Source organism: Diuraphis noxia, unplaced genomic scaffold (genome assembly GCF_037042655.1).
Source record: "Diuraphis noxia isolate RWA-SAM2 unplaced genomic scaffold, SU_Dnox_SAM2 contig0001, whole genome shotgun sequence".
NCBI lineage: Eukaryota > Metazoa > Arthropoda > Insecta > Hemiptera > Aphididae > Diuraphis > Diuraphis noxia.
This window is the reverse complement of record NW_028301711.1, coordinates 31,583,271-31,610,311: the sequence shown is the minus strand read 5'-3', so window position 1 is coordinate 31,610,311 and position 27,041 is coordinate 31,583,271. Positions and strand designations below refer to the sequence as shown.

The 27,041-nt window shown below is 31.2% G+C and overlaps 1 protein-coding gene and 1 long non-coding RNA gene across 3 annotated transcripts; one reads left to right on the top strand and one right to left on the bottom strand.

The window, feature by feature from the left end:
* Positions 1-3,132: 3,132 nt before the first annotated feature.
* Positions 3,133-6,870, bottom strand: LOC149060556 (uncharacterized). Its single transcript, XR_016190246.1, has 3 exons — positions 6,739-6,870; positions 6,472-6,622; positions 3,133-3,700 (listed from the first exon to the last, which is right to left on the bottom strand). It is a non-coding gene; the product is annotated as an uncharacterized LOC149060556 (long non-coding RNA).
* Positions 6,871-9,094: 2,224 nt separating this feature from the next.
* LOC107163820 (uncharacterized) lies at positions 9,095-25,420 on the top strand. 2 transcript variants are annotated; one of them, XM_089219426.1, is made up of 6 exons: positions 9,095-10,696; positions 19,119-19,564; positions 20,136-20,350; positions 20,448-20,635; positions 21,287-22,036; positions 23,585-23,725. In XM_089219426.1, exons 1-5 carry the CDS (start codon positions 10,152-10,154, stop codon positions 21,606-21,608), a joined length of 1,716 nt encoding a protein of 571 aa, XP_089075552.1. In that variant the 5' UTR covers positions 9,095-10,151; the 3' UTR covers positions 21,609-22,036; positions 23,585-23,725. The 2 variants fall into 2 exon arrangements, with proteins under 2 accessions (XP_089075552.1, XP_015366894.1); XM_015511408.2 differs by lacking the exon at positions 21,287-22,036 and having other exon boundaries at positions 9,170-10,696; positions 23,585-25,420.
* Positions 25,421-27,041: the final 1,621 nt, after the last annotated feature.

Genomic DNA, 27,041 nt, shown 5'->3' with positions numbered 1-27,041 from the left:
TATATTGAGTCATATATTATCATTTAATATAAATATAAAACCCATGACTATATGGCTATATTATAATCAATATTATTAATATTGTTTTTGTACTCGTAATACTATATAATAATAAAAATAAAAAAATCATTATAGATGTCCAATTTATAAATTTAGTTGCACAATGTGTTTATTTAGTATCTTATTTCATATTATTAAAAGTTATCTAAACAACATCATTTTCTATAGTAATTACACGATGTGTAAAACTGTAAAAGATACGTATACATTTCATGAAGATAGTAGATACATACCTACATATTTACTAGGTAAGTACCTATCTACAGTATGTTGTATCTTCAATCTTGTATCTATACCAGGGGTGGGCAACTGGCGGCCCGCGAGGCTTTTTTATCTGGCCCGCGCTACATTTTCAAATTGCATTAGGTATAGGTATACAATTTTAAACTTTATCGTCTATACTCTATAATCTATAATGTCTAGTATAGTGTATACTCTATCTTATCGATATCATAATTGTTCTCTGGTATTGAACATTGTTAAATGTATAAATGTCACAATATAGTTTGCTTTCTATGCTCTGGCCCGCTATATTTTAAATTTCTAAAAATTGGCCCTATAGTAACTTTGAGTTGCCCATCCCTGATCTATACGATGGATATAATAATAACATAAGTAATACGAATAATGGACAATAGACTCATACAATAATGATAGGGGCGGTGGTAAACTCTCCAGATTGTATGGTAATCTCTTCCGATTTTAAAACTAGTAAACTCTCCCGGGTAAATATTATGTTTACCTGAAAGAAATGTGCAAACTCTCCCGAGTTATTTTAAATGTTATTGCTACTCTATGAATTGGCTACACTGCAGAGATTGTGATTATTATTTTTATTATGAATTATATTACCGTATTTAATATGTATTTATCTTGTTCTTGTGTTAACCTGTATTTGTCATTTAAATATTTAAAACGATATCGACTTTAATGGCTCAACCAATTCTAACTGTGTAAAACGAATAATACCCCATGTTCTCTTCATGTAGTACTGAACTAGACCCGGAAGAGTTTACATTTTCCGTCAGGTAGTATTGGACAAAACTCGGGAGAGTTTACCATCGGAAAAGTTTACATGCCATTAAAATCGGGAGAGTTTGCAATCGCCCAATGATAGGTATACCTATTACCTTTAATAGTACCTAGTACCTATAACTATAGGAAGACGATAGCGTCGTAAATCCCTGGGTGGGCCTTGGATGGTTGATCACAGATTAAGAACCGCCGACTAACACATTTGAACGCGTCTTAAAATAATTTTAGATTCTGATCGGAGCAATGAATGTACCTACTGATTTTACAATGTTGTGTGCTATTATTTTGGACCTATGTATACGATAAGTTGTCGAAATAAGGCTTCGTTTTCCACTTCAGTAGCTTTTCCCCGGTTGAAAAGTGAATTTAGTCGGTGCATTGAAGAGGTCAAATTTTGAAATTCCCAGTAGTTTTCAAAAGTACTGTAAAAAAAAAACAGACAAGTGGATGTCCCTTTGCTGTACAGTATAATTTACAATAAGTGGGTTCAGGGTTACTGTTATGGATGATATTCAATTTGAATTCAATGATATAACATCATTGTACCTATATACGAAAAACGATTTTGAGTGTGGAGACCGTTTGTCAGTCTATACTAGGATATGTTATACTATATTAATAATATTGTTCTTATTAGAAAAAAAAATATAGGTTTCTATAAAATAAATTCCAAATTAATTAAATCAGATTAATTATGTACCTGACTCAGTCATTCGTAGAAGATATATACAATTGATTATAAAGTATTAATATAAAACATTAACAAGCTTAACTATTAATATAAGAATATAACGTAGGTATATTCTAGAAATTTAAGTACCCACAAATAATATTTTTAAATTACAACAATATAACTAAAATTGCTATTCTTGATTATTTAATATATCATTTCATCCAAATTTGAACTTAAAATAACTATAAAAAGAAACTGTGTTTTAGATTTTTTCGCAGCAGAATTAACTACTTAAAACTACGTGGAACCATGTTTTACATTGTTAATACTTAGGTATTCAATTTAAATGTTTTATAAATTTTTAACAAGTAAAGAATTTGCAAATATTCAATTAAATACATTTTGTCAAGATTTTGAACTTTAAATGAATATATAAAAAAAAAAAACGTACCTATGTATTTTTAATACTTTTCAACTGATATATTATATACACTTTCGGGAAACCTTGTATTAAATTTTCAAGTTTTTTGACTCAATGAATAAAATGTTATCGATATTCATAAAATAAAAAACTAAAAAAACTGAAAATTTCAAATGTTTAAAAATAAATTAAAATTTGTTGAAATATTTTGAAAATTTTTATCTAGTTTATAGAAATTGATAAAATATATATGGTGTAAAAACCAGTCAAGTTTCTACAGTTATTCGTTTTTGAATAAGAATAAAATAATTAGAATATTAGTACAAGAGAAATCGAGTGGATATCCAATGTTATAATTCAAATGCTCATAACAATTTAATTTGACTTTCCGGCAGACTGCAGGTTATTAAGTTCTGAGACACAATCATTTACGAATTCAAGCTTTGAATATGCTTTGTTTTTAATTTTAAATTCTTTTTTTTAATAGTATTTTAAATACAACCTACTCAAATACTTTTTAAAGGTATTTTTTATATATTTCTGTAATATTTATTACAGGAAGTTGAATAAAAAATTTCAGAAAAATCATATACATATCTAACTATATTTGAATGATTTATCCTAGTAAGCTTTGTATTGTATTTTTTTTGGCTATAATGAGTTTATATAAAACAAACGTAATAAAATTGAAAAGTTTTTCATTTTCAGGAATGAAAATCAAAAAATAAGATTGTTATTTTATGCTTTATCTAATATATAATATATTACAGCGGGTGGCCCCTTTTTCGGCCAGTAGTTATTTTATTAACATTATTATCTACAACTGTGTGAAAAAATAATAAAATAAAACAATTGGCAATTTGCAAGTGTTATAACACATTAAATTAATCGAATTAAAATTAATTTAGTCTTACAATACTAATAAAATATGCATTCATGAATATGTTGAGAGTTAAGGTTTCCTAATACAATAGTTGAATAAAAATTAGTATAATCTTATAATACCTATATAATAATAATTTTGACAAAAAATATGTGTTCATTGAAAGTCAATTGCCTTCTTCTTTTTGCCTATTTTGACAAATTTCCTTTAGCTTTTCTACTCCTTACAACATTTAATTATTTATAATTACAATATTGGCACTTATTTAGCCTATGGCTAAGTCAACGGTCGCTAACCTTTTGGACCTTGCGGACCACTAAAAACATACTCTAAATTCTACACACCACTTTAAGCTCAAAATATTTTTTTACATAAATACCATTCATTCATAATTTTTATAACAAATTAATATAAAAAAAAAAATACTTCGCTGGAAGGTTAATAAAATAATATTGCAAATAACGTTCAAATTTTTCAGCGGACCACCTAAATTTTTTCGTGGACTTCAAGTTGGCGACCGCTGAGTTAAGCTACATGATTGACATATCATAGCAATATTTAGGTAAATGAACTGTATCTTTTTCTGTGTCAATAATTATATTGAATGATCTACGTCAATAACGTCATCCTATAAAATATTAATTAAATTTGTATTTAAAATAAATCAATTACAATAATACAATTTTAAAGACACATTATCATAATATTCAATCGGATTTCCGCCTTTTCCCTGATTTAATAGTTTGCTGATTACTTATTTTATTTTCTTATTATTTCTTATTTTGATTTATTTTTACGTAAAATCTATTTAGGTAGAAGACTCGGAGATATTCCAGTTTTTGGTACACACCAAACATCGCTTCATATGGACTACATTTAATTCCAGAATGTAAAGCTTCGTTTTTTATTAATTGTATGAACTAATGAACTGAATTTATTCACTCCATTTGTTGGGGTTATTGCTTTGCACCCATGTAGTCAATATATTTTCAATATCCTGGTTTGCTCTTTCCGCATTTCCCTAAGATTGGCTATGTTGTACCTATAACCTATATATTGTATAGATTGCCATGGACAATTGTTAATTTGGGCAACATATCTTTCAAAGAATTTACAATTTCATTATAAAATTCTCGGTCTTTATCTAAATTCTAAATATAGTGCTGATGGAGCACCAAATAAACAAAAAAATACTCGAAGTGTATACACAATCTGTTCAGTTTTTTAAAATTTCAAAGGTCTTAAAATACAAAATTTAGTCAGATGGTCCCAATAAACCAAAACAAATTTGTACACTAGCTGCGTCGGGCTGAGATTGAAAATCAATCAAGTGCATTTTGCAACAACTATTAAAATCTTCAAACACCCCTGGTTTTTACTTTTTTTTGTTGGTAAGGTATTTACAAATCAAAGCATCGCTTAACATCAGATTGAGTAATATTTTTATAGTTTTTATTTATTTCATATACCTAATAATATACTTTGATCCCAACAACTCAACCTGAATGTCCAAAAAGACTTAGAAGTATGAATTTCATGTAAATAATTAAAAATATCATCAATCATAACCAGTAATTTAACATTTTCATTTTGATTACTTACAGAAAGTGTTAATTTTTCAATGCTGTTTATTTTACAATATCTTAATGTTTTTCTAATCAATAGTGATTCTTTTTATATTTTCATTTTTTCCACGACTATCATAATTTTCATACTTTTCTTTTGTTAAAATTGCACTATTTGGTTTTACATTTTAATCAATAATTTTTTACACTAGTATAAAACTTTGCTTTTATTAAATCGTATTCATTTGATTTAATTTTAAACTTTATTAGCGCTTGAGATAATATTGTTTCTATAGTCTCTATTTTTTTATTTAGTAGCTTCGTTTTCTATTCTTTGAATAGTTTATTTGTAATTCTAGTCGTGTTGTTTTTAGCTAGAGTTGTAAGAAGAGAAAATTTAATTTTCTTTCAGGGTTGTAAATAGAATGTCGTTTCTTGTTATTCGTGGATTGTTTGAATGAATTCTCTAATTTATAAATATTTTTGATTATGTGCTTTAGTTGCTAAAAATGTATGTTAGTTTCATTTTTATTTTCAAATACCTTTGTGTTTTATATTATTTTCAAGGAGCTCGTACAATTTGTCTGAAAAACGTCTTCATGAGTTTGAGAGTAAGTAATTTACTGTTAAATAAAATGGTTGACGTAATCTTTCCTGTTTATTTATGTTATATTGAATATATTGCATGCAGAGATTCATGTGCTATTTTGTGTGTTGGGTCTTGTAGGATTTGAGGAGTAAATTGTGAGTGGATATGTTGCAAAACTATATTGATTGATGATATCATTTGTAAAAATATCTGTCACTAGCCTAATAAAAGGTTAACATTTTTTAATTTGTTCGATTAGTTATTTTCTGTGAATAATTACGAATAATTACATATCCTTTTTGTTATCTGAATTTGAGAAAAGAATAATTTTCATTTTGTATTAACTCTTCGGCACGAAGAGGAATTATGACCTATAGATTTTAAGGTTAAACTTGTAATTTGTTCGTCTGTGAAACAAATTTAGAATTGTGAATATTTGCATTCATTAATATAGTGAATTATAGACATTTTTGGCCATCTTCGTGTTGTGTATATATTTGATGACGAAAAACAAGTATATGTTCTTATCTTTCGGCGATAATTCTGACTTTAAGGTAACTCATTTGAGAAATAGGAGTTTTATTGGATGTTTTTGGTTGGTTTATAGAATCACTATATGTTGAATATGGATGAGCAGAGTTTGAGATTACTATTATTTTGGTAGGATTGTAAGTCCATTCTATTTATTAATTAAAAGTTATAAAATTTAAAGATGTACCTTTGTACCTATAAGCTATGTAATTTAGTCAATCCTTGTGGGAAAATAACTTAGTATCTGAAAAAAATCCAGGGGAGTAGGTAGCACTCCTGAATAGTTGAATTGTAGTTGACTTACCTTGTTCTTTCGTTGATTGGAGAAGTTATTATATTGTATTAGATTTGAATTCAATAATAATCATTGCATACTGAACCATGTACCAATTACAATTTTTAGAATTTCGAATAAAAAAATGGACACTTTTATTTATATTTTTAGAGAAAAAATACAATAAACGGTATATTATACATTTTTAGAAATAATTTTTTTCCGTCTGTTAACTTGGGTAGGACTAAAAGTAAGGGTGAAGTTTATGCAATACAAAATGTTGTAAAAAAATAGGGATTGTCGCTATAACTGTTTTAATTTATTAAACCATGCAAACCAAAATAAGAACATTATACTGTTATTTTTATCATCAGATTATCCTAGTATTTTAATAGCTGTGCAATATATACATATTATGTAGGTACCGTGAATATACTTACTGGATTTTGAGTTGTAATTTGTACCAGACTGTTGTTTTTAGGTAAACACCACTTGTGTAATATAGACCCGTCGACTTTCGTGTATATACTCGAATTGAATAAACAGTAAACATTTTATTCTGGTATCCCGATGTTAAATGTTTAGTCACGCCTAAAATGAATTACCGTTCGTTAATCATTGTATTGAGGTGTGTACACAAAATTTAATTGCGGACGTTCTGTTTTGTTGGCTACCCTTTTTTTATAGGGATACTTTTATTTATGTACCTTGGTAGATGTAGTGGATCTTTTAAAATAGCTGTCAAATATTGACTATTGTATATTTGTATCGTATAATACAGTATTCTGTCTTCGTGTAGATACTAGATACACATAGTAAGATAAACATATTATTTATATATATACTGTAATATTCTATTTTATTTACATATTTAACATATACGTATGAACGTTTATATATATATATATATATATAAACGCGGTGGCGTGCAGACAAGACACAAATGGGGCCTAGGCCCCACTTGAAAGTGGGGTGGGTGATGTGGGGTTTTTTTATTTAATAAATATTGTCTTTTCATATAACTATATAGAGACCCTTAATAAAACATATTTTATTTGTAAGTTGTAACTCTTAGTTTTAGGTGGTTGGTGGGTATAAAAAAATTAGCTTTGCCCCACATGAAAAAAGGGATCTGCACGTCACTGTAATACACGTATATATTTATTAATCTTAATACCAATAATACCTACTATAACTTATAAGTAGGTAGTTAGGTTTATTTATGTACGTAATCTATTATTGTAAAATATGAAATTTATTTTGTTAATATATCCAACTGAAACCTAAAACCTATAATGAGGGAATGAAATTCATTTTTGTGTTTATATCAATAGTATACGAATATTACAAACCAAAAGGTAGTTAGTTAAAATACTTATTCAAAGTTAAGAAAAAATATGCATATAGATTCTAGTTTTTATGTATAAGTATACGTTCTTATAAACGTCACGATCATCTACAAGTAATGCTATTTTATTAATATGTCCAATTCAAATTATGGGGAGATACATGAAATATTTAAATTATATTGATAGCTGCGTATTTACTTGTAGGTTTCTAGGTTTCTTTGCATAAATTTAAAATACCTGCTTATATAGTTATATATTTATATGAGTTATAATATATCCTGTGCACGCCTGTCCATTATAGTTACCACTGTTACCACTGGTTCCGGGACATTTGCGGTCGGCACCTTTTGCGTGCCATTTATACTGCAGTTATACAGTACCATTGTTATTTTAAGATAATAATATCTTTAATACAAATATTATTTATTAATTTTTTTTTGTTATACTGCATATAAATAATTATTGTATATGGGATTATACTATTATATAGTTTATTGAGTTGTATTAAAATACGTTTATAGAAAACCAACAATTTAGAACGCTCGCAAAGTTAGATTTACTACCTAATCATTATTTTAATATAATTATTATATACAATATAGGTATTGTCTTCAACGACGAAATTGTAAAACCTAACACGTATCGTTTTCCCCCAAACAAAAGCTGCAGTAAATCTCATATTTTTTAATACTCAAAAAAACAAAAACAAAAAAATTGGTACCGTCGACTGTTATTGTATAGTTATACCGGTCCCGCGCGCCGACACGGTAACAAAATAATATTATAATAATAATATTGCGCGTCACGTGTATATGTGTGTACTGTGTACACATAATAATAATAATAATAATACCATAATACGATGGTGTGTGGCTCTATTCGCGGTGCAAGCGCGGAAGGGTGATTGTTTAACAACGATTGCGAGGGTCGCCCAAAAAACGATCTCACACAAACACGGCTGTGCGGGTCGGTGGTAGGTCAGCGGTGAGGAGTGATGGTCTCGGGCGAGTCAGCGCGATATTATTATGCCGGTAGCTAGCCGATTGCTGCGTATCTGCGAGTTAGCGCGGTGGCCGCGCGGAGGCGTCCTGCGCCGACGACGATGAACCTCGGCGGAGCACCGCCGCCGCCGCCGCTGTAGGGTGGAACCGAAAAATTATACGTCTATATCACGTTTATACATTATACACGCGCCTCATGGGCGGCGGCACGCGCACGCACGCGCTCACGAACGAACGCTCGTTACAGCTGCGCGCTATCCTAGCAGGGATCATCGATTCCGGCGGCGGCGGTAAGCGGAAACGGCACAGCTTCCACAGCAGCCCGGGACGACTGCGACGCGCGCCCGATACACGCACCCCTCGCCGTATATAGTGTACAAAATACCACTCCGCACGCCGTTCGCACCCACCAAAATCCCAACCCGCCGACACTCACGCCACCGCCACACGACTCCCTACCCCACCACTGCCATTGCCAGATCCGCAGCCGCCGCCCGAGTCAATAGCCCCGCTTCTCCGCGTGTCTGGTTCTCCCGGATCCAAATTCTCACGCGCTCCACAAAACTGGGTTATTGCCGCGCGCGGTCGACGACTACGCGCGCTCCGCGCACACACATCACCACCGGCTCCACCCTCCAGCGACCGCCGCAGCTGCTGTACACCACCCTGTGTGCTGCTGCTCTTGCTCTTGCTCCTGCCGCTTCCAACTACCACAGCGACGACTACGACGACGACGACGACGACGACTACGGCAACGCGGCGGCGGCGACTACGACACCGACACCGCCACCACTACCTCAACCGACGCGGCCGCGCTTCCTCGTCCACATCAACCGCCGCGCTCCCGCGACCACCTCGGCCGTGCAACTCGTCGGCGGCAGTAGTATCCGCGTCCCCGGACATAACGTCCGCCCGCCGGTTGTGTCCGCTCGCGTCGTTTGCCGCGTATAATATACATACCTCCTGTATACCATACACGACGTGCTTTGATCAACGTTATGCCATTAAACCCGTAGTGCTACAGTATATATATAGGATATAACTTCTGGCGAAATTTTCTTTATATTATAAGTGTGCGCAGGGCTCGTGTAAACACACGGACAACAGTTGTCTCGCGTGTGAGACCACAATAATTGTTTTCAACAGACCACGGTGACGGAGTGCAAGTTGTGTGTGTGTGCAAAAACCGTGAACGTATTCTCCTTCCTTGTATATATATATATATATATATATACACCTTTATATGTACATTTAATATTTACACATAATATTATCCGTCCACATTATACACAATAACACTGCACGTGCGAGAAATATCCGGCACTGCGTACCATCGACTCTAAATGAGTTACCGTCGGCTGCAACAGCGGCGTAGGAGGGCAATCGTCTCGTGTTCCACAAATACATCGTTCCCCCGGTACACTGGCGGTGGCGGTACGACACCGGCGCGAACAGCGGCTTCAGAGGGTGGTAGGTAGAGCGTCTGCATCATCAGCGTCATCAGCGGCGATCTCGACGTAATCGGCCGAGACAACCGGCGCGTTATATATACAACGCACACTATTGCTCACGACGCAACGCTCAGTGCTCAATATAATAACTGTAACCGAAACATTTTCAATCTCAAATACATAATTTAAATAAATCAAAAATACAATAATATAAATATTATTAATATTGAGTGAGTATATAATATACAGGAATAGTACGTAATACACACAGCTGCGCCTTTGCAGTGCTTATAATATAATATTCATACCAAGCGTTTCGATGGACAACCAAAACAACAGCACCACTACCACATTCCTGCCGCCACCCATCGACGGTGAGGCGTCGGCGCCGCTCGCGCAACCCGACGACGATTTCGTGGTGCCCCTTTCAGCGGCCGGTACCCCCAATACGCCGGCCGACGACGGTGGCACCGGATCTACCGTGTCGCCCGTGTCTCCTGTCCACCTCAACCGTCAGCAACACGGCGCATTGATGATGGACGACGACCAGGCGGCCAACACCGCCGCTGATAGCGGTGCGACGGACGACAGCTCCGTGCTGTTGCCGCCGCCCGACGAGACGGACAACGAAGAGAAATCAAACAAAGACAACGCGGACGACGAAGACAACGGTGGCGACAACAATGACGAGGCCGCCGACGACGATGATCAGGTGCCGGTTCTGGCCATGTCGGGCATTCTACCGGCCACGGCTACTGGTGGTGGCCCGATTTCCGACTCGAAGAAAACTTCTGGCGGACCGAACGACACGCTCACCGGCGGCGGAGCTGGGACCGGAAACGGAGAAAATAAATCCAAAGAAAAGTGAGCGCATTTATAATACCATTATTTTCTTTATATTATATCAAGTCTATTTTTATGTATATATTATTATACGTATTTTATAATCGTTTCGTTTTTTATATTATTATTAAAACGAATGAAGTGTATTGCTGCGAAACTAGCGTTGGTAATACATATATATATATATATATATGTTTACAGTCATCGAAATTCGGGAGAAAGAATTTATGTCTGCCCTCCTATTTGTATCTAACCCCTTGCAGAATATTTTTAGGGGCTCGTGCGTTCAAGCGTATTTTTATTGGTTTTTTTTTATCAACCAGTATATTATGAAATCACATCTTTCGTGGCGGTTTTTGGGGTGCTTATGCGCGCGCGTCGTAGATGATGGGGAGTGGTATTTGCGAGAGAGCCAACGAAGTTTCCCCTTGGTCCAAATTTGTCATTTCGCTAATGAAAATAACATTAAATAATTTTTACAATAAAACTACTCATTCATAACACGATAACACCTACACACTAATATAAAATATAAATTATAATGTACCTACAGACACTCATACGAATGATGAGAATGATATAATTTAATTACAAATTGTATCTTTATTTTAATATGAATTAAACAAGTACTTAATGCGTATGTATGAAAATTGTTGAGACGGTACTATAATTATTATGACAGTGGTGGAGGTAGAGGTGGATATGGCGGCGGCGGATGTTGTTGTTACACTTTTTTTATGTGTATGTATGTATAATATACATATATATATATATATATATTTAAGTAGGCGTGCAGCGATGCGATGATCGTCTGTGGTAGCGGTGGCAATATTGTGTAGCCAGTGAGTCTGTTGCTAGAGTTGTCTGTTGTCTATCCAACGTCGGTCTTTGAATACATAATATTCAATTGACTAAACTCGGTGCGCGTATATACTTAGGTATTCAGTATAAGGTGTGTTTCAATAGAATAAGGACAATTAAGTATTAATTTTTGAATATTTTAGTTCAAATTATTTTCAAATATAAGAATTTTTTAACACCATAAAGCTTTTTCTTTTCTTATAAGTTCCTATTTAAAATGTACAACAATTCTGCAATTAGTTTGGTTAACTTAGTCCTCCGCCCGTGCGGTGCGAGTACGTAATGTAGAATATTATAATTCATTAAATTATAAAATATATCAATTCAATATACAATACAACAATAAATTAATTACATATAAATACATACAATAACTATTGAAACTAAACCAAACGATTCTTAAACGCTCCCCAACGTATTTATATTCTGTCATCATTCGCACGTGTGAGCCGATTAAAGAAAACTAAATCGAAGTATATAAATAATGGCGAAATCTAAATCTTCGGGAAGTGGAAATCATCTCAAGTAAGTTTCACACGCAAATACAGTATTATAATATTTAATATACATAATACACTTTATATTATAAATTTTTTTACTCACAATAGCTATAATCATATAAACCTTTTAATTAATATTTAATATACGCGGTACCTGCGGAGTATTATTTATTCGTATACTAATAAACACATAAGAACGTAAATTCATGATATATATAATATACATGAATGTATGTACGTAAATTAAGGGCGGGTTGCACACATATACACACAGACACAAACAGTGTGAGTAATTGTAGCATGTTTTCCCCGGTGATAGTAGCCCTACGAGCGGTTCATTGCAGTACGTATGTCATGTGTAATGTATAAATATATATTATACTATGTACTTATGTATATATATATATACCTACGTACGTACGACCAGACGCTTTCGAAATAATTTTTAAACACGAGAAATTCAATACGTGTGCGCGCGCAAATGAAATATTATAGCGCATATAAAACAATAATAATATTATTTTAATAAATATCATGTACTGTACAGACCGTTGCACATTTTCATCCTACGGCGGCGACGACGTGTGTATTTTATACGCGTGAGAACTACGTCGTCGGCAGTAACATTGTAAAGTAATAGTTATAGTTATAATAATAATAATAATATGATTATTAATAATATCATCGTTCCGTTTAATTGTATATAATATAATAAAACATAATACTCGCATAAGCCATATTTATATATACATATATATATATATATATACAATATACGACCCACTGTTAGGTACAAATATCCGTACCCGGTAGCTGGATGAGGGACCGCACGTACTGTATACACGTTTGTGTGTAATATGATGTGTACGTGTGAGAGCATTAATTGATGTCAATTTGTAGTGTGTGTGTATGTGTGTACGTGTATTATGTACAAATGTATACCTCCCATCGTATTACATGATGTATATTACATGCATTGCTTCCGCAGCTAAAAGTTTGCAGTTAACGCCGATGATGTATAAAAATAATAATAATGTACAACGAGGCCGTATTAATTTGCGATCGTCGCAGTCCGCTTTACGTATAATGTATTAATGTATAAGCAAATACACGGTAGAACAAAGTTTTTCGTTTTTAATTAATTATAATTATTATTATTGTCAAAAGCTATTATACTATACGCATACAGCTACATCGTTGTCCCACGTAGTGGTTCGTGATCAACAGCGGACGCTGTTAACGCCGTAGGGATTACCTACCTATCTATTTCAATATTACAATTTACAGTATACCTACTTCTATTTATGAGGATGTACCAAATAGTAAATTTACAAATATATTAACTATATGTCTATATATACATTATTAATATACTATACGGACAGATGACTTGTATGAAACGCGCGCTATTGCAATAATGTCATGTTTTTGCGTTAAAACACACATAAATGATATATAATATTATTACTCTATAACATCGAACCATCACATTTAATTTATTTTAATTTATTACACTACATATATAGCCTATATCTACAGCATACGTTAAAGTATACATTTTTAACGTTGTGGTTGTAATACCTATACACATCCACCTATATTACGTACAAAATGTTACTTATTTATTATTATGGTTACGTTAAAATATTGCCACTTCTATTTAGCCGGTCGTGTAACAATAATTATTAATAAGCTATGAGAATCGGATAGTCCCTAAAATACGTATGTAATAATATAATACATAGTTACCCTTTTGAAATCGGTATCAGCGGACAGCGATGTTATATTTTATTTCCCGAAGTCAAATATGTTATCCGTTCTCTATTCGAAATACTCATAAATAGTATTTTTACTGCAACCGCTATAAATATAAATGAAAAAAACCATACTTGTACTTAGACATCATAGGTATATAAGTACTTTTTTACTTATATCTATAATATCAGTGTATATATACTACCCACTTCCGAAATATAACATGATACGAAGGCGATGGAACTTGCAATCAATCAATCAATCAATCCAATATTATTAATGATGATAGCTGTAGGTCTGTACTTCTGTAGCACCTTATACACTTGTTGTGTATAAAATTGTCATAAAAATATATACCTATACAATCTATTCATAAATAACCATAATACACTTAATAACAAATCACATTATACACAAAGTGGTAGTTTATTTTACAAAATTATTTTTTTAAACGGTTCCGTTTTTTGATAGTGACCTAAATAGGTGTGTGTAATGCAATAGAGTATATAATGTAATTATATACCTAAACCTAATAATAAATTGATATTTGTGCGCTACTTTTTATTCTTACATATATAATTTATATAGCGTAAAATACAACCGTACTTTCCACAAAACATTGTGGAAAAATTATATTTATTTTCCATAATTCTTAAATATAATAAAAAACTATTAATCATCAAATTAAATAATTACAAGTGCTCAAGAGTGCTTCAAGCCATTCTGGGCATTTATAAAAGCAGAATTGTATACATACATAATATATATAGAAGTTTGTAGGATTAAATAATTCACTACCACATGCTCTTTTGAGTAAACCTTAATCAAAAATGCTTATTAAGTAAATTACTCATCCCTTAATAAATATGATTTAAAAATTAATTTAAAAAAACACACTGATTTCCAATTAAGCATTATAAAATATAATCATATTCACGATCACTTATTAATATTGTATGTACTTAATAAATTATAAATAAATACGTATAGAATAATTTTAATCAAAACACTCACAATCCTCATTTTCAGATAATTTCAATTAAACTTTAAACACTCATAAAGCAATAAATAAAAATATTCATTTATAATTTAAAAATCACAATACGATAAAAATGTGTCTATATAGTTTATAATTATTTGAAAAATTGAATAGGTAAAGATACTACACTATAATTGTTATAATATCAGTATATTTTTTTATTATATCAATAAAATTGAGTATAATACACCTGCTCAACAATTATATATATGATTAATAACAGATACATATAAAAATTGATAGTTGATTTGAATGTCTGAGGATAGATATCCTGGCTTACAGTATTATCATATTGTACACATAAAATTAAAAAATATACGCACACAAAGCACTTAATACTTTGCATAGAAATTGCCTATCGTCTATACAATGTGTGTGGTAAGTTGTGTTGTTATGTGAATATAATCGATCGATCGTCAATGCCACTGCCACCACCATCACCACTCCCTCTAAAGCATAATATGGTGTTAACGACCTGTGTTATTATTGCTACTTGCGCGGTAACGGGAACGATCGAGGATATCCTCTCGCGGTCTTTTTTTAATTTTTTTTTTTTTAATACAAAACACGTCGGAGTTTCTTCAATAATAGTTTTAATAATAATAATAATAAAATACAAGAGCGTATCACGCCGATTTCTCTAGGATATTACGCGATGACAGTCAAGTGATCGCGGTTATGATGGTGGTGATTGGTGGTGGTGTGGAGGTGGATGGCGATCTCGATAATCGCGCATGCATAACGACAGACAAGAGGCTAGGAAGGAACGAAAGGACTCGAGAATGCTAAAAAAAAAGTATGGTGAACAATCAAAAAAAAATCCTTCAAAGTATTTTTTTCTATCTACCTTCCACTATGTTTTACGTGTTGTTCACTCTGAACAATGTGCCACCGCCGATCGGCGATGAGTTGCCGAAAATACGACTAAAACGAATCACACGTAGAAAATCCAAATAATGTATATATTTATATATAGGTACTTTTAAGAGCAACAAGAAATAATGTAACAGCTACTAAAAACATTGAAATAATTCTATAATACTAATAAAAGTTAAAACGCTTAATGAGGGAGAAAGCGTAAAAAATCGTATAGCATGACATAATTATCAAAGTAAATGTATTAATATTTTAATTTTCAATCAATATTTGTATAAAATATATAATAATGATAGAAATCAACTGAAGACTATTTTTTTTTAAACGAATTATTTTTTAATTATAAATAATTTATTAACGAGTTCGTGATCTTACATATTAATATATTATTATAGTGTTTCATTGGTTTCAGTTATGCACGTTTTATTTTAAATTTAAACATCTTTTTTTTTTTTTTTCGTTTTTGAACCGACGGCGTCGCGGGGACAGCTTTCGCAATGCTTCCGCGACAAATTTAAACATCTATACCTACATATAGGTACTTCAAAATAAAAGTAGGTGTATTGAAATATTTTATTCACTGTTTGGACTGGACATTTTTAACATAAAGGTTTAAAAGTCATATTTTACGTTTCGAATACAATAATAAATATATTCAGGAATTAATAGTTGATTAAGGAAACGAGGTCAAAAGCAAATTCATAAAAATACGTGGTGCTCTAGTTATACCTGCAGTACAATGAAAAAAAATTGTTGTGACACAAATTGTATTTTTATATTATCAAACCAAGATTATATACCTATATTAAAAAAATATTTATACCGACCGAAGTATATTTGCAATGTTTTATCAAACCATCAAACCATCAAAACATATTATATATCTGAATTCTGTAGGGAATATCTAGTATCTGAAAATTATATTTATAACATAATAACGGTGGACTAAGGAGTACATATTATATAGGACGACTAGGATATATTATATTGTTTTTGTTAGAACCCCGTGCCCGTCTTTTATTCGTTCTCTCTCTCTCTCGTTCCGTAGACCCGTATAGTCTGTACATCTTTTCTTATTTTTATTTTTGTAATAACAAAAATAAGTAAAACTATTTTGGTTGGTACCTAATGGATTAGTTTTGGTATAGAGTTTAATGTAGGTGTAATATAGGTATTAATCATATTTTATACAAAAACTTCTTTCTTGCTGTAATTCACAAAAAACCTTTAATTACATTTTAAAAGAACTTATAATGAATAATGATGATGTTTTATCGTCCTCAATAGTTAACAATAACGGTGGCGAGTCTAATGAATTCAATTTTTTTTACTAGTTTCATTAAGGTAGACATCAAAAATACACCTTTTTTTATTTAATAAACCTAATTAAATTTATTTACATTTTTAAATGAATCCATATAATATGTGTCATCGTTTATTCAATTAAAAAAAACAAATACATATATTGGAATTTGGAATTTGAAAATTAAATTCAGGGTATGCAGTTAATTCATTAAATTTTAAATGGTAAAAACTTTTACGATATTAAATGATAAAAGTTTGAAATTCTAGACTGTGTTCCAAGATATTTATAATTTATAGTCTCAGGCCCCTGTGTAGAAGATATTGTTTTGTTAGAACGTGCGTAACTTTATAGACTTGATAAATATATTTATCGTATAGGACCTATAGGTAGTAGGTACATCTCTATACCTGCAATTCCTATAATAAAAGTAAAAGAAAATCGTTTCTCTCGATCGTGTTTATTCTGTACCGTAACCAGGTACGAACTAGCTGGGATGCTACAGCATCCCTTGGCCTAAAATATATTCGATCTAAAATTTGATCTAATTTGTTTTTAATCTAATATTGTACAATTTTGTTTGAATATTTGTTGTAACTTGGTACCTATTTTCGAGTTTTTCTTATTTTCAATATTTTATACATAATCTACATATTTTAAATTTGCTTCACATATTTTTGTTATTTGCCCTTTGAATTATGTAGCATCCCTTGCCCTTTTTACTAGTCCGCGCCTGACCGTAACAATAAGCTGTCGTTGCGCTTCCCGTCCTTAGCTAGTGGCTACTGTCTAGTAAAATAACTTTACTGGGGTACCCCTTAGCTTAAATATTAATTCAATTTACTTTCACTGCCGTAGTGCCGTGTATTACGAGAAAAATGTAACGCCTTTAATCGCGCTTTTGGCCATTGTCCACCTTGCTATAGTTGCTATACACAAAACAAATTTCTATATTATAAATATAATAGGTATATTTTATGACAACGAATTATTCATAAAACAACAATTTATATTTTTCAATAATAATACTATTTAGCTCGTTAAATGATTTTGTGATTTACAAGTACCTACCTATAGTATACAAGATGATAAATAAAATCATGCGTTATACGTGTATGCATAATGTTACATATACTTATAAATCTTATAAATCAGTGCATACTACTTATCTATAGGTACATAAATATAAATTAAAAATACATTTTTACGTATTTAAATATGATATTGCATATTTACATGCATATACATATAACTATTCAATTTTACGCATTGATACATTTGATCTTAATTTCTGTTCTATTGGTCAGGCGCAGCTTTATGTTTTAAAAATATAAAATTATTACTTCATTAGTTATTTAGATAATGTCACAAAAATGACAAAAAATCCATATCCCTATAGAAATTGATTATAAGAAAAAAGTTAAAAGAACAATCAAATAAACAAAAATAGAAATAAAATCTTAATTAATAACTAAGATATGATATATAATGAAGGAATCAAATTTTGAGGGTAAAAAGCAACATTATGATTTAAAACACATTGAAAAAATTTATATTGCATTAAAATATGCACCTCATATAATCAAAAAAGATACATCATTGTAATAACAGTTAAAATAATATTTTATATTGTAGTTTACATGATTTGAAAATTAAAATAGGGAATTGGTTATATACTTCCACAGTTCCACCCACTAATGGCACTTGACCTTAAATTATTTAAATTTTAAATTTGTCATAAATCGTAGTTAGAATGTAAAGTTGATCCGTAGTGATATAAAATGGTACTTCTGTTGTACTTACAATATCATGTTGAATTATGTTTTCAAAACGCTCAATTTATAAGTAATTAAATAGTTATAATTTATTGAAACATTAACAGTATTATTTAATATTTTGGTTTTTTATATATTAACATATATGTATATGTGTAGTGTATACAGATAAATGTATATATATAAATAATATGTATTATATTTATAGTATTTTATTAACTATACTATGGGCGTACGGCTATACCTTATATAGTACTTGTCGCCTGGTGCTGTTAAAAATGTTAGAAAATTTAAATCGTAAAAATACTAATGCGTTAATAATCTTTGTGCGCAGAACACGTTATACGGCCGGCAGCGGCACAGGAACTGGAACGGATGCGGAAGATTCCGGAACAAGCAATCCTCAGGCGGCTTTGGGATGTGGGACTACGTTTGAATACGTAGTACTGGTAACGGCGTGCTCAATTCTGCTATTGGCTGTTACCGGCACTACCATTTACTGGACTATGGCCTACCGAGGTGGATACGACACCAATTGGTTTCCCTGGCCACCACTGACTCCTAGGGAAATGTTATCTGGTGGAGTATTTACTTACAAGCACCCACAAAACTTCACTACCGGCGGCAGCGACATCAGTACGACAATTACAACGACCACGGTCGAACAACAACAATCTTCACAGTTGAACATATCGTCATCAAACGTTTCAATTGAAGATCGGCGGTTCAACCTGCATCCGACTTTGATGACGATCGGTTTGGTCACCTTAACCGGATTCTGTAAGTTAATGTCTTAATGGAGACATATATAAACATTATACATTTTACCAAACAGTCACGATTATATTATAATGTAGTATTGATATCTATAAGGGATACCAGTGGTTCCCAAAAAGACACCTAGGGATTCGCGTGTTGATGTTCGTTTGGGGTCCGTGATTATCTAGTATTGAAGTGATATTTTTATTTTATTTTAGTAGAATTTTTAAACACGTATTGGTTTGAAATTCCAGGTATTTTGCACAATCACTATTGAAACTCGATTATCGCGAAAATTGTCGACAATTAATGTATTATATACATATATTTTTTTTTTCATTTTTATAGTTAAACAAAATTGGAAAGTAAGTGATCACAAATTAGGGTTCCCCCGCCCAATTTAAGTTTTAACTAGGGATACGTGGCTCAATGCTAATTGGGAACCACTGATATAGGTATATTATAGTATTGTAAATAGTGATCACTACCTGGCAGAATTAAAACTTTTTAAGGTATTGACCTTTTTTTCTGTGAATCACATTACATTGTTATATGAATATTTTTGCTAATTTTCCTAAATTTTGGAACACAGCTATATTGGTGTACAGAATGGCTGCTGGATGTTCGACTTCGTGCAGGGGTACCTATGTGAAATTAACACACGTACTATTGCATATAGCTACCGCACCATGTATATTGTTGGGAGCTGTGGCCGCCATGGAATACCATCGTTTAAAAGGCTTACCGCATATGTATTCGTTGCACAGTTGGATGGGATTATTGACATTTATACTTTTTACAATTCAGGTAATAATAAAATTATAATATCATCTTTACTATATCCACACCCAATTCGCACATGGCATGCACTGATATTTAACTTTAAATCGGATTTTCTTTATAGTTCATCCTTGGATTTTTCACGTTCGTTTTACTGTTATGTTGCCGTGGCGCAACGGCTGTGTGTCGCTTACGATGTTTCGCGCCCATACATGCCACCCTGGGACTGTGCACGTTCACACTGGCCATAGCTACCTGTCTCACCGGACTTCAGCAACGTGCCGACTTCTCGATATTCAGCAATAATAATGGGTTCGTATACTTTGTTCTCTTCATAATATTACTATATAATTGAACTTCGTATATATAGGTTCGTATCTATTGATTTTACGATATTATACGTTGAACGGTATTATGGTCTTCTCTATAATTTCTATACCCTTCATCGCGTATGGTATTTTATGTTTATTTATTAAATTATACACTACACACATCAAGTATTGTTTTAAGAATTTTTTCCTATTTCCTTAAAAAATATAATTATTCAATGTTTGATATTGATAATCTGATCCCTGAGAAAGTCAAATAAAAATAACTATATTAAACACAACTTACTAATATTTAATATCATTTTGATATATTATGTTAGAGTAATGATAACAATTTAATTTTATAACATTTTTTAAATCTAAAAGAATTAATATAGGTATTTAATTCTAATCCTCCATAATATATTGGTTGCGTACTTTTGAAATTTCCTACCACCCCACTATTTGAGTAGTTATATATACTATCCGGCATCCGTTAGAATAAGAAATGACACCTATATTTTGTTACATAAATTTAATAGGCGTATATAGACACTATTATAGTGAGTACTTATCCACTATCCACGAATGATAAAATATACACTAATAACATCATTAATTATCTATGTATTATGTACTAAAAATATAAATACAGGCAACAACAGCAAAAACACCATCAGCAACAGCAAACTACTCCGCCGCCGACGCCGTCGTCCTTAAATTCGGGTGAACATGGTCGCGCGTTGCCACAACAAGCTATTATCAACATTATAGGCGTGCTGTTGATGATTACCTTAGTGTTTGTCACAGCCACGTTGTTGTCTCAGAAGAAATCCTGCAGGAGGAATTCGTCGTCATCATTTTCACCGTCTACGATGAGATATTGTCGAAATGGCGGCCAATCGTTCCAATTGGTGCCGTCTTCGCCAGCTGCGGCGGACGGATCGGATCATGGAGGCCGAAACGGCCGGATGTGATAATTAAACTACTATATAAATTGTTTTACGACGACGACCACGTTCCAACGACCGACCAGACACACTCGCACCACATATACATCATAAACATAATATTATTATATATAATATAAATATCACATTATTATAAAATCTATATAGTCGACACACGCAACAACATTACAGATAGTACTCTAAGGTCAATTGTATTATAAAGCACACTATGTACAAAATATAACTTATAATACTATATACATTCGAACACCGATCGAAAAGATCGAAGTGCAGAAGTCGTATAGCACCAAAACTCTCCAACCTCGAGTGACGGTGATGACCGGACATAATAACAGGACATACCCCAAAACGAGCGTTTCGACGCGGTTACAGTGACTTCCGACGGCGACACGGAAACCACGGGACATGGTCTGAGAAAACAACTACCTATTGCGGTAATAATACAACGGCGTAACGGCGGACAATTTACTCCGTCAAATATTACATATATATAATAATGGTGGATGAATTTGGAAGTCTGTTGTTCGGTATTGTATTTATGTTTTGAATTACAATACCGTAAAATATTTAATAAACGAGTGTTCGCCGCTATACTATTAATGCTTGCGTCGGTGATGTGGCGTCTACGGTTGTGACGATGGCGTTGGTGATGTTGGTGATAGTGGTGATGGCGTTATCGAAGAAAATGTGCACACACAAAAATAAATACACCTTCCTTATACTTAGTACCTACGTATATAATACTAGTACCATTGATTTTTATGCTTCATATTGTCATAGTATTCTATGTACAATCAATGCTATTTATTCATGCATATTCAATTGTTTTTTCGCTGGTTTGCACTGTGGGATTAATTGGTGTTAAATGTTTGTTACTTCGCTCACAGTGGCGGTCAAATGATTTTGTCATGGTGCTGGGTGCCCGATTTTTTAACATGCACTATTTGATCTTAAAAATATAATTTATATCATTATGAATATTGAAAAATGTTTATATGAAAAGGGATTTATCACTCACACACCCCTCTCTACCATCTGGCTATTATTATTTGCTCAAAAATCTTTTACATAATACTATATCTAGTTTTTTTCGTGCTGGAATTATCATCGGTTATTAAGTTGAGTAATTAGCACTTAATAAAAGGATGTGCTACACTGGATTTTTCTCGTATACTAAAACCTTGTAGGTTATATACATAACTGCTTATATACGTGCCCCAATAAAATGCATGCATATTAACATTGTATATTATAATTTATTAAATGTGATATATGAGTATTGCATTGTTACTTGGTATGGAAAAAATAATATGAATAAATACCTAAAAAATATACCCACACAATTATTAGATACCTACTTATTTAAAAGACTTGAACTTTTTAACTCTGAAAAACCCAGTTGTTTTGTCAAATATAAGCTAAATTTTTCTTTATACACCTGTTGTATGATTATCAATTTGTTTTTATGTACTTAAGTTTTCTATTCCAGATCTTAGGTATCAAAATAAAGTATCTATCACGTTTATTGTTTTACATTTTTCAGCGCACTTAATACCTTACAATAAATATAGCGGTAGTAGATATTTACTCTTAAATTATAAGACATTTGTACAACTCAACACCTCAGTATCATCTAGTTTAACATTCATACGGAAATGTTTTCCCTTTGAGAAACTTTAACTATACAACATAGTACAACATTTATTTATTTGTATACCGAATAGATGTTTTATATTAAATATGATATACCTACATAGTAGCGTACATATGCGTACAGAGGCACAAAGTGCAATTTTGAGCTATGATTAGTATCCCATCATAAGTTAGGTTTTACCACTTTTACACAGATCATACGGAAAACTCTCCCCTCTGTATGTATGTATCCATGTACTCATGTCACATCTTAGAATGTACCTCTAAAATGATCCACATGTATAATATTTTTGTTCGAATCTATATTAATGTTATTATGGGTGTTTCAGAGACGGTGAACAGACATTATCCGAGTTGATCAAAAAGAAGTTATACTTGAACAAGGAGCCGGTAGTGGTTAATGTATTGGCCGTTTTGCTGGTATCCGTGTTGATAGTTGTGTCGTATATGGTACGCCGAGAGTCGCTGAAGCGAAGGCCCAACAACAAACCGTCATACACAGCAACAGTCAGTCCACTACGCATAAAATCTTCGTCGTCGTCTACCGGAAAGTTTGGATCGGGAAAGCAATCGTCGCAGCCTCCAGTTTGAGGATATACACATCACATTCCGCAACGATTTCTGCCATCACTTCTATATTTAATACAAACAAAATACAATTAATAACAAAAGTACAACAAATTGTCATCGTCATGTAATCGGTCTTATACAAATACTATATTTATTATTTATAGAAATAATATACATTCTAAAATTTGTTTCTCATATATCATCGTAACTGGCCTAATACATTTTCATTTCCATTTTCATATGTATTTATTTTTTATCTAAAATAAGTTATAAGTACACTATATTATATATGTTAACATTCATCGGCCGTGACATTGCGCAATTATTAATGAAAGCTCTAAGTAACATTGACATTATTATCTCTGTGTTCCACATTCCTATTTGTCTTCCTATTTCCAAATTTCTCTTTAGATAGGAACTATTATGCGTATGTTTATTTTGTGAATATGACAAATTGCTATTACTTATCGATGTTGAAGTAATACTTCAGTTCGAGTAGCTATATTATATTCACACGTGTATCTATAGTTAATAGTATAGTAGGTATTAACCTACATAATAACGTAGTTAGACAATGATAGAGTTAAATAGAATCTACTTTTTTTTTTAATATCGCGTCATTTTTACAATTAATATTTATGTTTATACACGCACTTGTATACTCGCGTAGTGTACTTATGCGTGTGATAGATTAATAAATTATAATTACCTATACAATTTTTTTTTACAACAACGTACCTACTTGATAAATGTATAGGATTAAGAAAACAAATTCGTACGACACGCGTGTGTTTGCAATATTACAACTAAAAAGTGTCTATCAATTTATTTATATAATGTTCATAAAAAACACAACATTAATTATGTGTGAAGGTTTAGAATAAACAATTTAAAACAATTCGACCAAATTTAAAACAATCGCGAGTTTTACACATTATTTGATGTAAAATTATTATATACTATTATTATTTAATATAATTATCATTAGCAATGTGTGTGTGTGTGAGTGTGACTTTTTCAAAAATATAAATACATTTAACTATAAGATAAGTTATTATTATCGAAACTATACTAATATATTATTTATAAATTATTCTAATGTTTTTCGTAATATTTGTATTTGAATTTTTAACAAAAACAATATAGAATATTATTACTAAATAAATATATTTATGGGTAGTCAAGAAAAATAGAGATTATTATTATCATTATTATATTTACATATATATATGTATATATATATATATACATGTGTGTATATGTATGCATGTATATATATTTATATTTATATATTATTGTTTTTGTTATTGATAATTTTTTTTATTATTATTATTATTATTATTACTATTTATATTTCTAATTTATTATACGTTTTTTTGGGTGTTGTAATTAATTTTATTAAATAGAGAAAAAAGAGAAAAAAAGTATTAGAATTTTTACAAAGAAACTTACGCGTACTATATACCATTACTAATTATAGCTACTACAAATACCGATTTATTATTATTATTATTATTATCTAGCATAATATAATTAATATGTGTATTATATATTATAATAAAACATAATATACATTATTATTATTGAAATTATAACTAGTTGTTTTACTATATAATAAATGATAAATACAATTTCAAAAATTCTTTAAACGTTTTAATATTGTGTTATAACATGCAATTGCATGTTAACTCTAGCACTGGCACTTCTCAAAAGTATTTCATAATATCATAGTCGATAATCATAAAATTCCATGATTACATCAATGTGAAATTAACAAATAATGAAATAAATAGTAAGGTTTGATATAACCCATAGATCTTAAGGTTAATTGGTTAATAATATATAATATAATATTTAACCTACCTATGATATAATCGTACATGGCGTATACGTTTTTAGGTATTATGAATCCAACAGATAGATTTTTTTATTGTTATTTACACATCAGTATAAACTAGGTATAGTGTTAAATATCAATATTGGTGAAATAAGCTAAGGAATTTTTTTAATTCAATTTAAAATTGACATATCTGTTATACAAGTTAACAAGTCTTGATGTTTAATACAATTGTCTATGTCTTCACTGAAAGTTTGATGAAAAATTCTATTATGGGTTAAGAACTTTAAGACCTTCAATGTCTTGTTAGTTGTTATAGTAGTGTACGCAGGATTTTTAGTTCGGTTAGGGTTTTACATGAGTAAATAATTTACATTATTTATTGGTAAACAGTTTTTATATAATTAGTTATAACAAATTATAATATAATAATAAATTGACAATTTATTTTATATCTGTCTATTAAAAATTACCAACTTTTCGAGTTGTGTAATGAAACTAATCGACTTTGTGTAATGAAATGATGGTAAATGAGATTTTTTTTTGTAAAAGAAAGAAATTTCCGAGGGGTTAGAACCCTAGAATCCTACCCCTGCGTACGCTACTGAATTAAATGACGTTGAAATGATCATAAACAAATGAAATAAATATAATTTTAAAATGTCCCTATACAAATTTAAGCAATGTTACATTATGTCTATGGACTGTAAATTACTACAGGAAACTGTTATTTAATCTGCAATAGCGCTTCTTAGACTTGCATTCCAGGTCGTAAACATTCCGTGACTAAATTTTATAAATTTGATATAATATTATAATAACTTGTCCTAAGGACACCATTAATACCAATATTCCGGATACATGTGACAGAAATACTAGAGCAACGTTCCCTTCACAAATAAATTAAGAACCATCAAGAACAGTGGCGGCGCGAGGTAAAATTAATATGTGGGCGAAGTAGACTTAAAGAGGCCCTTTTTTTAAAATTTTTTTAATAAACATTTAAGTAACAATAGTTATTTAATAAATATTAAGATTTACAATTTTTTAAAACAATAAACTCTAATTATTAACCTTTTATTTGCAAAGTAGTCAATATAATTTTATTTATACATAATTATAAAATTAAATACATATTTTTTTAAATTAATAATACTGTTAGAAGTTTCATTTTTTTTTATTTACAAGAAATGGACTTTTCGGCTTTTTGCTTCACTAAATGTTTTAAGTATATCTTCGTAATTTAAATTATTTGCAATTTTCGTTTCAATGGACAAAACTGCTAATGCTGAGAGTCTTTCTTGTGTCATCGTATTTCGTAGGTAATTTTTAATTATTTTAAGCTTCGAAAAACTTCTCTCTGCTGAAGAAACAGCTTC